The sequence below is a fragment of the Microtus pennsylvanicus genome, chromosome 1 (assembly GCF_037038515.1).
Source record: "Microtus pennsylvanicus isolate mMicPen1 chromosome 1, mMicPen1.hap1, whole genome shotgun sequence".
NCBI lineage: Eukaryota > Metazoa > Chordata > Mammalia > Rodentia > Cricetidae > Microtus > Microtus pennsylvanicus.
Window position 1 is genome coordinate 71105911 of NC_134579.1, and position 15240 is coordinate 71121150.

The window sequence follows — 15240 nt, forward strand, 5'->3', positions numbered from 1 at the left end:
CCTGGGGTTTGTGAGTCAACAAGTGCAGTTAGTTTGCAGCTCTGGGTCCCTGTGAAAGATCTGTCTCAGAAAAATAAAAGAAAAACCCCTAGGTAGAACAACAGAGACATTGAAAGTACCAGGACACTGGAGACAGCTGCCAGAACAGAAATTAAAAAGATAATAACACAAAGGGTTAAAACTAGGCATTGTGATTCAAGCAGATAACTCTCAGCACTAGAGATAGGAGAATTGAAAGTTCAAGGTTAGGCTGGACAGCATAGCAAGATACTGTTCCCCGAAATAATTTTACAGGGAAAAACAAAGAAACAAAAAATAAGTTTGCATGCACAGCAGTTCTGTTCCTTGGCCCCCCCTTCTTTCAACTGTGGGCCTCAAATAGAAAGAACGCTACACAGGAAGCAGTACAGGGCCAGCTGGATGGTCTTGCAAGTCAGAAAGCAAAGAGAAAGAGGTACGCTTCTTTCCTTTGCTACGGACACATCACAAGACTGGCCAAGGGATCGCTGTCCCTACTTCAGTGACGTATCTGGGACCCAGGAGATCAAGAAACTGATCAAGCTGGCAGTTTTGATGTGGACACACTCAGCACTGGGGCCCTGCTGCAGGAAAGAAAGCAAGTTCCACACCAGCAAAGTGCCGGAGGGGCTTTTCTGATGCTATCCAGACCCTGGAGTGCTAAAAGGCAAACAGAGATTACACACGTACAGAGAAACAGCTAAGGGCCCAGCGTTTGCTCAGGAAAAAGCAAACCTCACTGCCAAGACTGGAGAGGTCCCAGCACAAAATTTGTTTATTTAGAGATGGCGTCTTAATCCTGTCTCAAATCTCCTGGGTGGCTGGGACTAAGGCTGGGACCACATGCGCATAGCGCTGTGCCTGGCTACGAGCTGTGTAGAATTCTGCTTTTGTCACTATATTTAGTAACAGGACTTTTGGCAAGAGCATGTCTAAAGTTCCTGCTGGCGTTGAGAAAGCAGCATGTCTACTATTCAGAAATACTTTGGGGAAGGACTGAGGAAACTTATGAAGTAATGTGTGGATTCTGGTGCACAGCCTAAAGACTCCTGGGGCGCTGGGGCTGTGTCCTATGCTGAGCCGCGTTTTATAGCCCAGCTCGAGCTCAGAATGTATCCCTGCTTTTTTCACAGCCTTCTTCCTTCTCCTTCCCTCTCCCCTAGACAGCCTGTGCTCCTCTGTCTCTTGTCCAAAACTACAGGCATGATTGCCTAGTTGCAAGAAAAACCCGAACCCCATTTCCCTAGATCCTAGACAGCTCCATCAAAGCACACTATCAGAGTGGAGACTATCTTAAGGACACATCACAAGGCTGGTCATGGGATCATGGTCCCGTCTTTGGTGACATATCTGCGACCCAGGAAGTCTAGAAACTTAATCAAGCCGGCAGCTTTGATGTGAATGCTCTTGGCACTGGGGCCCACTCTGTAGCCGTTTTCGTCTGGTGCACTATCTGGAGGAAAGAACTCTTACCTGAGGTGCACTATCTGCGGAAAAGAACTCTTACCTGAGAATTCATCAGGCGAATGGTGGTTTTCGTGCCCACATCCTGTTGGAAATTGGCTATAGGTGCCCCATTAAACCGCAGGACTGCATCATGATTGTCTGTAAACCACAGGAAACGGAAAAAGGGGGGTGAGTGCTGGCAATATGTAGGAAGACAGAAGAAGGGGAAGGGAGGCATAGGGGAGATCAAAATATACGCCGTCTATCTCATGATGCACAGAGGAGGTCGGAATCGTGAGTGCGGTACCTGACTGCCAGCCACTGCAGGAGCAACAACGTCCGGCCACTGATTATGAAGATCTTTCAGTAGCACCAGTGTGCTGGGACACGGCAGAAAAATGAACAAGGCCAACGTGTTATACTCATCCCAGACTCCTTTCTCAATTGCCAAAGGACCAGACTACACACACCCTCGGCATCACCAGTAGATTGTGTTTCTAGTCCTGCCGGATTATGTTGATTCTGTATCGTATGTGCAAGGTAATCCTTGCACTCTGAAAAGTATACAACGCTTAGCACCTACAAGGGATTCGTTACGTCATCCAAGACAACCCTGAAGTACCTGTTCCATTTAGGAACCTGAGGCCCACAAGTCTGGTGTGGTGGAAATGGACAGGTCATAGTGCCGCTTAAATTCCCAAACTGCAGGGTTGTGCTTTGCTCTTTAATTAAATGCTTTGCTAGAAATCATATACTTCATTAATTCTAGTCAAGGTCAGACAGACCATCTCAAAAACACACAGTTACTCCCTGGTCCCTGCCTTCTTTAAGCATGGTTTGCCATGTTTGCGCAAGTCTCTGAATCTAACATTTGACTCATCTGATGGAGGTGACAAGCGATGGTTTTTAGGTACCATCCCCATCCCTAGCCTCTGCGATCCTAAGAGAGCTCACTCCAACCTCACTTCTCAAACAGGTTTGGGGTTTGTTAGTAAAACCTGCACCAGACTGGAGACCATCCATTGTTTGAGTATTTGGTTAGGGCTGCTCAATATTTACACAGGTCAGATGAGAAGAACAAAAGGCATTCAGTTCTATCGGAAATGACCTGTGAAGGAGAACGTCTCCAGAATTAAGCAACACAAGTCCTTATCTTTATTGCAATTCCTCTATTTTTTTCTAACCCTCGGGAATCCAGACACCTTATTCACGGGAACAGCAGAACTGGGTTCCTAGACAACATGCCTTTGGAATGGTCTGGAAATGATACAGGATGAACATAGTCCAAATCTTATCAGCTTCCAGGCAGTGCTCTGCCGGGAGGGCGCAGGTGCACCTTACACAACACAGTCCAGATAGGCTCCTCAGAACCAGGCACGGGGTCGAAAGTAAGCAGTAGAACCCGCAAGAAAAGCAGACCTGTGAGAAACTGCACAGCTTTCCCAGTCAGTTCCCAGGAGGAAGGCAAGTGCTGTTTACAAGACAGAGTTAGAGGAAACCAAACTAACACCCAGGGCTGCCTGCAGCTGTTCCTACCCCAAGGGATATCACAGCAGGAGGAGCTGAGGAAGATCACTGTCACCAGCTGTACCCTGCGGGAGAAGAGCACCCTTCTGCTAACATCCAGCCACCTTGGGAATCATCTCTCCTCTGCTTCATTCCCTGATCTCACACGACTGGAGGGAAATGAAATCAAAAGCGCAGTTGGAAAGTCCCATCTGACAGGAGCTGAGACTTTCTGATTCCAGAAAACAACAGCCAGAAGTCATTGTGGGGGCACTAAGTGACCCTGAGCTGAGTCCCACCTTCCTCTTTCCCAGATACAAGCCAGTGCTCCCTTGAGCTGGTTCCAGACAAGCCACTGACACAGTTCAAAATTACAACTGGTATGACTTTCGTGGCTACTTTATAACTGTAGTGTTGCTGCTGCTATGAACCGTACTGTAAATATTTGTGTTTTCTGATGGTCTTAGGCGACCCCTGTGAAAAGGGTCATTCCCTCCCCCGCCCGCCAATGGGGTGGCGACTCATAGGTTGAGAACCACTGGGCTGGGGACAGGGAAATGAAGAGAAGAAAAAAAAGATGTGCAGGTGAGCACAGAACAGAACAGGACAGGGGCATAAAATCTAGATTAAAAAAAAAAGACTAAAATCCAAAGTTCCAAAGTCCTTATTTAGTCTGTCACTTCTCACCACTGATTCCTGTGATTCCTGGAGCTCTTTCTGGTTCAACCCCTCCCCCTTCTCCACCCCCTGGCCCCCACAATCCAGCAAGCTACTACGTTCTCCCTGCAGCTTTCATTTCTTGATTTTGCCTCAGGCCGTTGTTTTTCTTTCCACTAGGGAAGCAAGAAGAGATTAACCCAGCCAAATTCACTTGAGGCCAATATCATTATGAGACGTAAGAGAAGAAGGACCAAGCAAAGCTATCTTTGGGTCATGTGACCACTTTCAACCCCGACTCTGTTGACAAGCAAGTTGTGCAAATCTCTCAGCCTCCACAGTTAACTCCCAGGAACCACTGGGGTTCTAAACCAGCAGGTACTGCACAAGGCATAGCCAGTTGACAGCCCAGCTCGTGGGGATGCGGGTGGGGGGGTGTCCCTAGCTGAAAACCCGTGAAGAGCTCATGGCTTCTAGAGGAGAATGAGTCAGTTTTCTTTAAGGGTGTAGCCTAGTGGGTAGAAGCTGCAGTGGATGGCCGGCCCCACACCCAGGAGCATGTGAGCAATACAAACTGGAACGCAGCGAGTTATTAAAACAAGAAGAGCACCAGAAGTTAGGAGGAGCCAGGGATGGATCTAGCGGGGGAGGGCGGGGTGTGAATGTGTTCAAAATAAACTATGTGCATGTACAAAATTCTCAAAGCATGAACAAAAATATATTTTTGAAACTGAGCGGTTGGAGAGACGGCCCAGCAGTGAAGAACACTGAATGCCCTTCCAGAGGATCCAGGTCCCGTTTCCAGCATCCACATGGCAGTCCACCACTATGTATGTAACTTCAGTTCCGGGGATCTGATAGGCTCCATGGGCACTAGTCATGTACATAGTACATAGACATACATGTGGGCTAAACACCCAGACGCAAAACTAATTTAAAAAGAAGATAAAAGCAGGTATGCCAAGCACATAGTGAGTACACAATGTATTATTTCTATTGGTGATAGTATGTTAAAAAATATGCTATTATTTGAAATAAAATTCTCAACTTACCTACATAGCTTATACACATTAGTACACTATCAATAAATAATAACAATTAATAATAGTAATTAAAGGATCCAATGATTATGGAGCCACCATAGTCTGATTTGTGGAAGTACTGGAGGCCAAGGCATTGAGGAGTCTCTCTAGTGAACAATTTTGTCATGGATGAAAAGAAAGCCCCCAAAGCTCATGATGTGATGACCCCAATCATAAAATTATTTTCATTACTACTTCATAACTGTAATTTTGCTACTATTATGAATTATAATGTAAATATCTCATCTGCAGGATAACTGATATGTGACGCTGCTGGGGGTTACAACATGACAGAAATCAATCACGTTTTGTTTCTAGAAGGAAGTCCAAAGAAACCAAAGGGGCAAAAGCTAAAGTTGGGGTAGGGCTGGCCATTTTAGGGACCTCATTAGAACCACTACAGACTGGGAGAAAATGTGATTTCACCTCCTGCTCTAGATAATCCAGTTTGGGTCTGCATTCCTTCTTTGCAAGTTTATGCCTGGCTTCAGGCCATTCTTTCTGGCAGTCACCAAAAGGAAATTAAAAGGAGTAAATGACCTCACCTTCTCCAGGACCCCAGCCTGATGGTGAGACTTTCTCTATAGCCAGAGTTCTCTCAGAATAACAGAAATAAATGGCTTTGCCCAAATTGGTTAGCTCTCAGTTGCGGGTCTGCCAATATGAACAGACTTTGTCTCTTTATTATTAGCTGCTAGGGGTTCATGAAGAGCAAACCAGTTTATTTTGACCTGGGGTCTCTTGCCATCACAGAGCCCTCTGAGAATCAGGCACAGGATTAGGAGAAGGCAGGCAGGCTTGCAAACACCTAACCGCTGGGTAGCTTTGCCAGCAACTTTCAAGAATCATGAAACATCTGGTGCTAGTCTATAACCCTCACCCCCACCTCGCTTTAGGAGTTCCTGCTGGAAGGTCTACAAGGACTCATCAGCTAAAGTCACTCACTGCCCAAGTCTGGGAACCTGAGTCTGATCTGCAGAACACACATCAAGGTAACAGGAGAGAACTAACTCCACGAGGTTGTCTCCTGACCTCCATACCCACACCCAGTATGGACACACATGTACACGCACACACACACACAAATTGCTGCTGAGTTAATATATATTTTCCCTTTTTTCTTTTTAAGAGAAAAGGTGAAAATTAGCCAGGTGAGACTTAAAGGAATTTATCACACAGCAGGCTCGTGACTCAGACAGCTCAGGGGGTAAAATGCAAGCATGCAGACATGAGGCCAAACTCTCAGGACCCACCTGAAGTCAGACACAGAGACAGGAGAATCTCCAGTAGCTCACAGGCCAGCTAGCCTGGGATACCCAGCAGTGTGGCAAACCACAGAAAGACCCTGTCTGAAACAAGGTGGAAGGGGACGGCCAATGCCTGAGGCTGACCTCTGTGGTACATGGCTGCCCACTCTCCACAGGATTTTAAAGAGACAGACGTGAGCTTAAATACTGAAACCAAAGTTGAGTTGTATGCCTGAAGCATTTTGGGAGGTCAGCTGTAGGACTCTTGCTTTTTGGCAACACTACAACTCTTTTTTTTTTTAATGGAATACTCCATAGGGCACCAGTATTTGAAACAGATAAAAAAATATATATTCTAACGCAGAAAGATACAGGAGACCTTCAAGTGATGTCAGGGAAGAGGGGTTAGAAAGACTGTAAGCGCAGAGGCCAGGGAGGACTGGGGCAAGACAGTAGCTTCCAGATATGACAGAATCATTGCATTGTCCGCTCATGGCGGCTGCGGTTGCCTACCGAAGACCTATGTAAGCTCAGTAACCTCAAGTCAGCATGGGTGGGGGAGGGACACCTGAGAGCCCACCCCTGGGTGGGGAAGTAGCAGTAGCTGATGGTTTCGGGGTGAAGGACTCGGTGTTCTTCAGCGGTATGGGAGCTGGGAGGTTGCTCACGCTATAACGGAGGACCACACCCATGTGCCTATGGACTGCACTCATCTGACTCAGGTTATAAAAGAAAAGGGGGAGAAAGGGAACACGGAGGTGGGAAGGGGTTGTGGTGGGGAATCTAGGGAAAGGGAGAAGGAGGGAATAGATTGAATACAGTTAAAAGAAATATACTGCGGACATGTGGGAAATTCTCAAAGAAGCGATTCTTAAAATTATATTAAAAGAAACAATGCTTAAGCCTTGGTCCCTTTCTTTTCTGATAGATCTTTGGGGACGTTTTTTCACTCGACGAAAGACCGCTGAAAACTCTATCCTGGGACAACTCTGCCGGTCCTCTGAGCTAGGCACAGGTTCTTGCTCTAGCGCTTTGAAATCCCCTAAGCAGTCCCAGAGCATCAGGCGCTCAGAGGACACTCGACATACCAATCTCTTTGCCCAGCTGGGAGGACTTCAGCGATCCCGCGGAGGAGACCACAGCACACCTGCGCCACGGCCCAGCCTTGGTCCGAATGTTCTCTTTGGGCAGGTAACCCTTCCATTCACTGGTGTTGAAGGGAAAATCTGTGGCCTCTACCATAGATACGTTCACGTGGTCTCGAAGGTGGCAGCGCAGGGCCTCTGCACTGAGCTTGACTCCCGGCCCTGGCCCCTTGTACGACACTTTATACTTGTTCATGTTCAGATAATTCTTCAGGATCTTTTGCAGCCTGGGGTTCAGGTTTTTGGCTGAGGAGTCCTTGTCCCACACCTGGTAGGAGGAAGGTGGTGATTTGACGTTGGCCGTGCCCCTGAGATGACGGAGGATGTGACTGTCCTGCTTAGGGTCTTGTTTGCTGCTTGTAGACATAGACTGGAAACCAGATCCCATGGCCAGTCTCGACACCTGAAATTCCTTGGCTTGCAGTCTAAGAGCCTCATAGCTCCCTTTCTTCCACACACAGATGACTGCAAACAGGAGAAACACCAGGACGAAGTAGCTGAATTTTTTCTTCAGGTTGGTGTGAATCATAATGGAAGATAGAGCCAGGAAGGCCACCGTTCTGAGCAGGAGCCAAGCCTAAGAAAAGTAGAACAAGGGGAAGAACAATGATAGAGAGGATATCCAAAGCAGCATGCAGGGGGGTGATGAGCCAAGCAAAGGATCTAGCATAAACAGACTTGAAGCCCAGCTCCGATGGCCTCCCACCAATGATGCATTCTTGAGCAAGCTTGGGGGAGGGGCTCTGAATGTAGACAGTAGACAGCGTTCCTCTGAACTCCTCCCTGAGCCCTGAGCATTTATGCACCTTCCCCCGCCCCATTTAGTCTGTGCACCGTGACTCTGGAGCTCTAGTATTCTGCTCTAGCTCTCTCCAAAAGCTTAAAGCAGACTCTCGTATCATTCCACTCCTACAGCCCATGCTCTCTATGAAACAAAGACGCGAATGCTTGACAGCCGCAGTGACAAGAGAGCAGACTGTACACAAGACCCAGCCTCTCGGAAGTCCTACATCAGTTAAAAGAGCCAGAGAAATCCCCCATGCACTTGCGATACACTCCTGGAAGACCTACGATCTGAGACGTCTAGACAAGAGTTAGCCTCTCAGTCCAACACTCCGTGTACCCGAGTAGCTAGATCATTTTTATTGCAGAGGATAGAAAATCTAGGTAAGATAGAAGAGAGTCCCCTTTCTATCTGGGTAAAGGGTTACTTTGTTTTCTCAAAATCCACTGTGTAACTAAATGGAAGAGGGAGCACTTTGAACTCAAACAAGGTCTGTATCCTTTGGAAAACACTAAATTCTTTCTTCTCCCCAGTTTAGGCCCTGTGCTGAGTCAAAGCCATTGCCCCAGGGGCTTTGCTGGTACTGGCAGTCTGATGTCCTTTCCCACCAAGCTTGTTCCTAAGGATGCTTGAGATAAAGCAGCAGAACTACTAGACGGGAAATTCTTGAAACCTGAAGTCTCGATTCCTTTCTTAGGAACCTTGACCACATCAACACCTCTGCCCCGGAGCATCTATGGAATAGTCCTGTGTGCCCATCTCCCCTGTGGTGTGTGGGCAGTGTTAAAGGGTGTGCCAGCCCGCTGGCAGGTGGGCAGCAATGGGCTGAGTGAGAGGCAGAGTGGGGGTTATTTTAGAAGCGATTAGAATGTGCTTAGAGGGAGAAGACTTCAGATGCAACCTCATGATGTAAGAGACCAAAGGCTTGTTACACCTTTGAAAAAAAATTAAATTTCTCCAGACATGCACTAGCACTAACCACGTGACCGTATGACAGCTCAAGAGTCACTAGAGGGGAGATAGCATTTAAGAAACCCTACTACAGCTTGGCAGTGAGTGGTGGCTCGTGCCTTTAGTCCCAGAATGAGGGAGGCGGAGGCAGGTGGATCTCTGAGTTCGAGGCCAGCCTGGTCTACAGAGTGAGTGCCAAGACAGCCAGGGCTACACAGAGAAACCCTGTATTGAAATAAAATAAATAATAAATAATAAAAGGAAGGAAGGAAGGAAGGAAGAAAGGAAGAAACCTTATTACTCAGACACTGTATCTGCAACGTCTCACCAAACACAGACACTACAAAGTAAATTTTTCCGACTCTGTGGGTGAATGAAGACTTTAATAGTCTTCTCCAGTGCCATCAGCTCACCACACTGCTAGAACAGGGATTCCAATTCAGGCCAGTCTGTTTCTAATGGTGAATAGCAGCGGTTCTCAACCTGTGGGTGGAAACCCCTTTGGGAGTCACATAACAGATACGCTGAGTATCAGCTGTTTACATTAGGATTCATAACACTAGCAAATTCACAGTTATGAAGCAGCAACAAAATCATTTTATGGTTGGGGGATCACCACAACACGAGGAACTGTATTAAAGGGTCACAGCTTTTGAAAGACTGAGAACCACTGGATGATGTCTTTACACTGAAGGACAAAAATCTTCAGTCAGGATCAGTAAAGAGTGAGTATTGACCATCAAACTCAGAAGCTAGAGTGCCCAAGGATGAAACTCTCAGAGCAAAGCGTCCTGCCTCAGGCACTATTGGTGGGCTCTTTCATATGAATTAAGTGTTATACTATTCAGTGTGGTGCTCCTATGGGCTCCATGTGTAGGCTGGGTGAGCGATTCTGAACTTGTGTGAATGGCATGGGAATGGTGAGCTGGAATGTGACTTACAATCCTAAGCAAGGGGTGAAGGCAGAGAGGGCCCCACTTCACTATTCTAAGGGTGGAGGCTCAAAGGAGGCTGCCAATCCCTTTTCCGGGATGCTTAGGAAAAAGGAGTTTCCAAGGATGGCCGTCTCAGAGCCCTCAGCTGGCCTGGGCTTTCATGGCCTTACCATACTCATCTGGAACCTTCCATCAGTTCTTGTGTGGTCTTTCCATATTGTCTTCATCTAAGGCCAGCCGGGGTTTCCAGTATGGCCACTTCGAGCTAAAGGGTCCATTCTCACTTGCCTAGTTCTTTGAGCAAGACAGACACAGAAGAAGGCCTCGCCTAACACCTACCTCAGAGAAAAGAGAGGTGACTGAGCTTTTCTCCAAAAAGTTTTGAAAACCAGTATATGCCTTGATTTTTTTCTATCGCCAGACTTATCCTGGAAGCTGCCAGGCTTTGCAGCCAATCAGTTCTCTGCCTTTGATTTTCAGCACAATTTCTACTTGTTAGGAAATCATGTCTACAAAGCTTGGGTGTTGAGCCTAGCTCTTATTCAGAGGAGAATGCTTCCTGGTATTGGGTCTGAATAATTGACCCCAGAACTGACCCTGGAACAGCGCTGTGGGACAATGGTTTTACCCTGTAAGCATTTGTTTCTCGTACTTGTTTAATAAAATGCTGATTGGCCAGTAGTCAGGGAGGAAGTAGAGGTGGGGTGACCAATGAGAACAGGAGAATTCTGGGAAGAGTCAGTCTGCCGCCATCATTCAGACAGAGAAGAAGCAAGCCTTGCAAAAAAACGGTACCAAGCCACATGGCTAACACAGACAAGAATTATGGGCTAATGTAAGTTATAAGAGTTATAAGAAGCCTGAGCTAATAAGCCAACCAGTTTATAATTAATCTAGACCTCTGTGTGTTTCTTTGGGGCTGAATGACTGTGGGACCGGGCAGGACAGAAACCCCAGTCAACAGAATAGAGTCATGTTCAGTGAGGGATTAGTGAGCTGACAAAGCTAAGTCCAATGAACCCTTATACCCTCAGGAGGCTTCTAGAAAAGAGAATACTGCAGCCATACACATCAGCACCGACAGAGACCAATATAAACACTAAAGATAAGCTCTATAAGCAGAGACTTCTGCCCCATCTACTTCTTAGAGCATATTTAATGTCATATGCAGTGCTTGGTCTATAAACGCTCTCATAAAAGGCTGTCAATTATAGAACAATACAGACTTTATAACTGTAGCTTCTGGAATTGGGCAAGCCTGTTATGGCTACCTTCTTGATCCTCACTGAACAAGTGCTTAGGAGACTAGGAAGAAACAGAGGGAAAGCAGTGAAGCTTGGTGGGACAAGGAAGACCTGAGTCGCTTGCCAGCATAGCAGGGCCCACATTGTTCCACTCAGAAAAACCACCCTCTACTTTCTCAAACTTCTGGGAGCGTCTTACCTGCTTCTGGCTAATCCCTCTGGGGCTGCAGGCCTTCCAGGTCCTCAGGAGCCAGCACTATTCTCCATTGGAAAGAGGTTTACTTGATTAGGTCTGGAGGCCAGGGCTCATTTTTCTCAGGATGATCAAAAACCATCTTAAATACAAACAAAAAGGGGGAGGTTAGAGTGATTTTTCTAGCAGGGTGGTGTTAAATATTAACAGGATGGATGGGCACTTCTGTAGCTGTGGGGTACGGCATATTCCAGGAAGCAGAGCACACAGGAAAGGTAAAGACAGATTACAGAGGCAACACTCGATATCCGTGGACGGTGCAGAGAACCTAGAAAACAAATCGTGCCAGACAGGGATGCTTTAGAAAGATAAAGTGGACACTACAAAGCCATCGGGAAAGAAGCCTGTGATTAATACCTCCTCAAGAATAAATAGCAAAAAGGTTCACCCCCCGCCAAAATACTTCAGATAGATTTTTTAAAAATTATTTATTTGTACAGAATATTTAATGATATGGGGAAGTTCAATTCATGTATTTGTAACATGGGTTATGAAACTGTGAAATACTATTCAAGTTCAGAAATAATACTTTAAAAAGAAAAATCAAGCACCAGGGAAGAGTGGTGCCTAGGACTGTGGAATAAGGGACGTCTCCATCTTTGACGTTTGTGTGCATGCACGAATATCTAAAATAGAGATGAATTACTCTTTAAGAAAAAGAATGAGCCAACGAATAAAGCTAAGTGGTAGAGTATCTGTATGGTAAACTTACAGCCCTGGGCTTGATCCCCAGTGCATCAAAAGATAAAACCCAAGTTTTATATGGTTAGCATAACATATATAACATTTTTAAAGCTAAAAACAGAACTCACCCTATATTTATTGAGTCTTTTTCGTTTTGATGATAGATAGATAGATAGATAGATAGATAGATAGATAGCAACAGAAAATCTAAATGAATTTAATTGTAAGAAAATTTAAAAAATAAAAATAAAGAGGGCTATATTTTTAATATGGTAAAAAAAAAGCCTCTCAAAAGGAAGAGTAGAGCATGTAGGAGAGATAAATCATAAATTAAAAACAACAGTTGAGAAACATATGATATTTAAGGTTGTTCTTAAGCAAGCCCTAGGAGGAACATTAACATAACAGTTTATAGACTTGACAACACTTGGTGGTCTCGAAAACAGTCTTATGCACTCCTGGGCAAGCCACAGTAAAGTTGTCAGGCCACTGAAGGAGGAGTACGCAGCTTAACCCTTCTAGAAAAGTACTCAGGCTTTAAGATCTAATGACTATTAATCAAACTGCCACAAATCTAGGGCTGAAAAAAAAACAAAAAATAAAAAAAAGAAAAGAGGAAATATGCTTTTCAGTCTCCTCAAATGTAAAACGAGTCCCTACCTCCTACCCCTGTGGAGATTAAAAGAGGATTAATGAGGAAAGAATGTGAACTCTGTAAAGCCGTAAGTGTATAAAAAGAAGAGGGTTTTAATCTCAAACCTCTTTATAACGGTGAAAACCTATTGACTTAACTTCTAAACACCCCTTAAAGTTACATCCTCGCTTTGTAACTATAGAGAAGAAAACACTTAAAATATTTTAACGGAAACACACAGAACATGCCATCCGTACACACATGATCTCAGTTCCAGGCCATGCATGTTCAAGGGTCAGGCCTGGAAAGTTGGTGAAGAGCTGGCATTCTTTCTTCTTCTGGCTCTGTTTGTTGGGTAACTAAGGCTCTTGGAGACATTTCATCCTGTGCTTCAGTTGGCTGCATAATTCTGAGCTGGCCTAGAAGCCTATTTCAGGAGATCTAACGTTGTAGACTATGACCTTGGGCCAAGGAGTCTCCTAAGACTTAGCTAGTTTTTCTGTAAAATGGAACCCCGAAGAGATCCTATCACAGAGGACGAGCCACACCCACAGGGTTAACCTTGGTACCCTTAACAACCAGCATTGCCAGCAAAATGGAGAAGATGCTCCATTGAAGACCACGGGCTCTGGCTGTAAGATGTTACTGTCATGAGCAGGAGCAAGACAGAAGGCAGGAGCACATGTGGAAAGAGCCATTTTGTCCTTTACCAAAGAGTGTGGTGGGATTTTAGTTGTGCTTTAACAAATAAAGCTTGCCTGAAGATCAGAGAAGCAGAGCTGCCAGCCATTAGTTCTTACCTCTACGAAATCCTCCGACTGAATAGGGTATCCTGTCTCTACAAATCCTCAGACTGAAGCCTGAACTCCTGTCTCCTCCCACCTCATGTTCCCCTCTCTGCCCAGCCACATCACTTCCTGTCTCCACCTCCCCATCTGGGATTAAAGGTGTGAGTCACCACCACTTGACTCTGTTTCTCTTTTAAACTGATTCAACCTTGTGTAGCCCAGGGTGACCTTGAACTCACAGAGATCCATCTACCTCTGTCGTTTTCCCAAGTGCTGGGATTAAAAATGTGTGCCACCGATGCCTGGCTTCTATGGCTAACTAGCATGGCTATCTCCACACTCTGATCTTCAAGAAATCCATATTTGTTAAAGCACAAACAAAATATCACCACAAAAGAGTTCAGGACTGGGGTTGGGGATTTATTTAGCTCCGTGGTAGAGTGCTTGCTTAGGAAGTCCAAAGACCTGGGTTCAGTCCTCAGCTCAGGGGGAGGAAAAAAACGTTCAGGGCTTTCTTTACCAATTCAGAGAATAACTGGATTTGGAGCAGTCTCCTGGAAGAATCAGACAATGTCTCTGACAGTTCCCCCTCCATTCATAAGCTCCTTTGTGGTGTCAGTATTTACCACTGTATGTGCATTCATATTCATTGATGGCTTCCTCTTTCCACTACAGTTATAAGAGACCTTGTTGGCCTTCTTACTGCCATAATAGTTATCAGTTATCATAATATTTTAATATAATAAATATAATATATTATATTATATAATATAATAGTTATCAGTGAGTAACTCCAGACCCTTGGGGAGCATTGAGCACATAGTAGGAGCTCAGCAAGTGTCTGCTGGATGAAGTAGGTCTTCAAACAGGTTTGCTTACTCCAGGCATTGTGGACAGAAGAGGCTCTTTCATAACCCCCTCAGAGAGCACTGACCCTTGGATGAACCTCTTGCCTGCAGATGAAAGTTCCCTGCCAATCTGTTGGGACATGTGATTTCTGATTGGGTAACACCCTCAGACATCAGAAGTAGCCACCTATCCCAGTTCTTCCTTCCCCATGTCAACTGCATTTCCTCAGAAAGCCTTGCTTCCTAAAATGATTGAAAGCCAAGCCTAACTTGATCCCAAAATGTAAACCAGTTGAGGACGTCTGTCCAGATCTATCATAGGTCAAGAAGGGGCTTCATGCCACGGATGAGATGGCTAGAGTCTGGTGATCTTTAGCCAACTGCAAAAGTGAGTCTAGGACCCTTGGCTCTGAACGACAAACCAACCACTGTGATAAAGGACAGTGACGATTCATTTAGCATGGGGTACATGCTGAGCACTGACCCGAGTTTACAGTTCGGAGCACATTCCTTGTTATCGGTCTAATCTGGGGGAAGAGTCCATGCTCTGCCTCTCACCAGTCCAGTGATCTTGGTTGACTCAAGCCCCAAGACTTAGCTAGCACACGGTAAAGTGAGGATGGTGACTGACCCTATATCCCAGGCTTATTTTAAAAACCAAGTAAAATGAGAGGCCCCCAAGGGACTGCAACAGCTACAATAATAAGTGTGTGCACAGCAGTTCACTGACGTCACCAGCCCCTACTCTGTAGAGGCCAATACTATCCCAGTGTTACAAACAGGGAAACAAACAAAATAATAATAATAATAATAATAAATCTACAGAACTCAAGAAGAACTCTCAATGTTCCAGGCCCCTTTGACCTTTAACTTCTTTTCTATGTGGACCGTCTTTCATGTGGGCTATGCCCACTTCACCTTCTAACACCAACTCCTATCTTTTAAGTTTTCCTTGTTCTCGGTTTTGTTTGTTTGTTTGTTTTTGAGTCAGAGTTTCTCTGGGTAGCCTCGGCTGTCC

At 45.5% G+C, this 15240-nt stretch overlaps 1 protein-coding gene across 8 annotated transcripts in view; it reads right to left on the reverse strand.

The window, feature by feature from the left end:
• Positions 1-15240, reverse strand: part of St6gal1 (ST6 beta-galactoside alpha-2,6-sialyltransferase 1) — a 139952-nt gene that overhangs the window by 29900 nt on the left and 94812 nt on the right. For 7 of the 8 annotated variants that reach the window (XM_075967773.1, XM_075967768.1, XM_075967780.1 and 4 more), the window contains 3 exons: positions 11215-11350; positions 7045-7678; positions 1526-1623 (listed from right to left, as the gene is read on the reverse strand). In XM_075967773.1, coding sequence (XP_075823888.1) covers positions 1526-1623; positions 7045-7630 — 684 coding nt within the window. In that variant the 5' untranslated portion in view covers positions 7631-7678; positions 11215-11350. Of the gene's footprint in view, positions 1-1525; positions 1624-7044; positions 7679-11214; positions 11351-13386; positions 13408-15240 lie in introns of those variants that run through there. The other variant, XM_075967804.1, reaches the window with a different exon arrangement.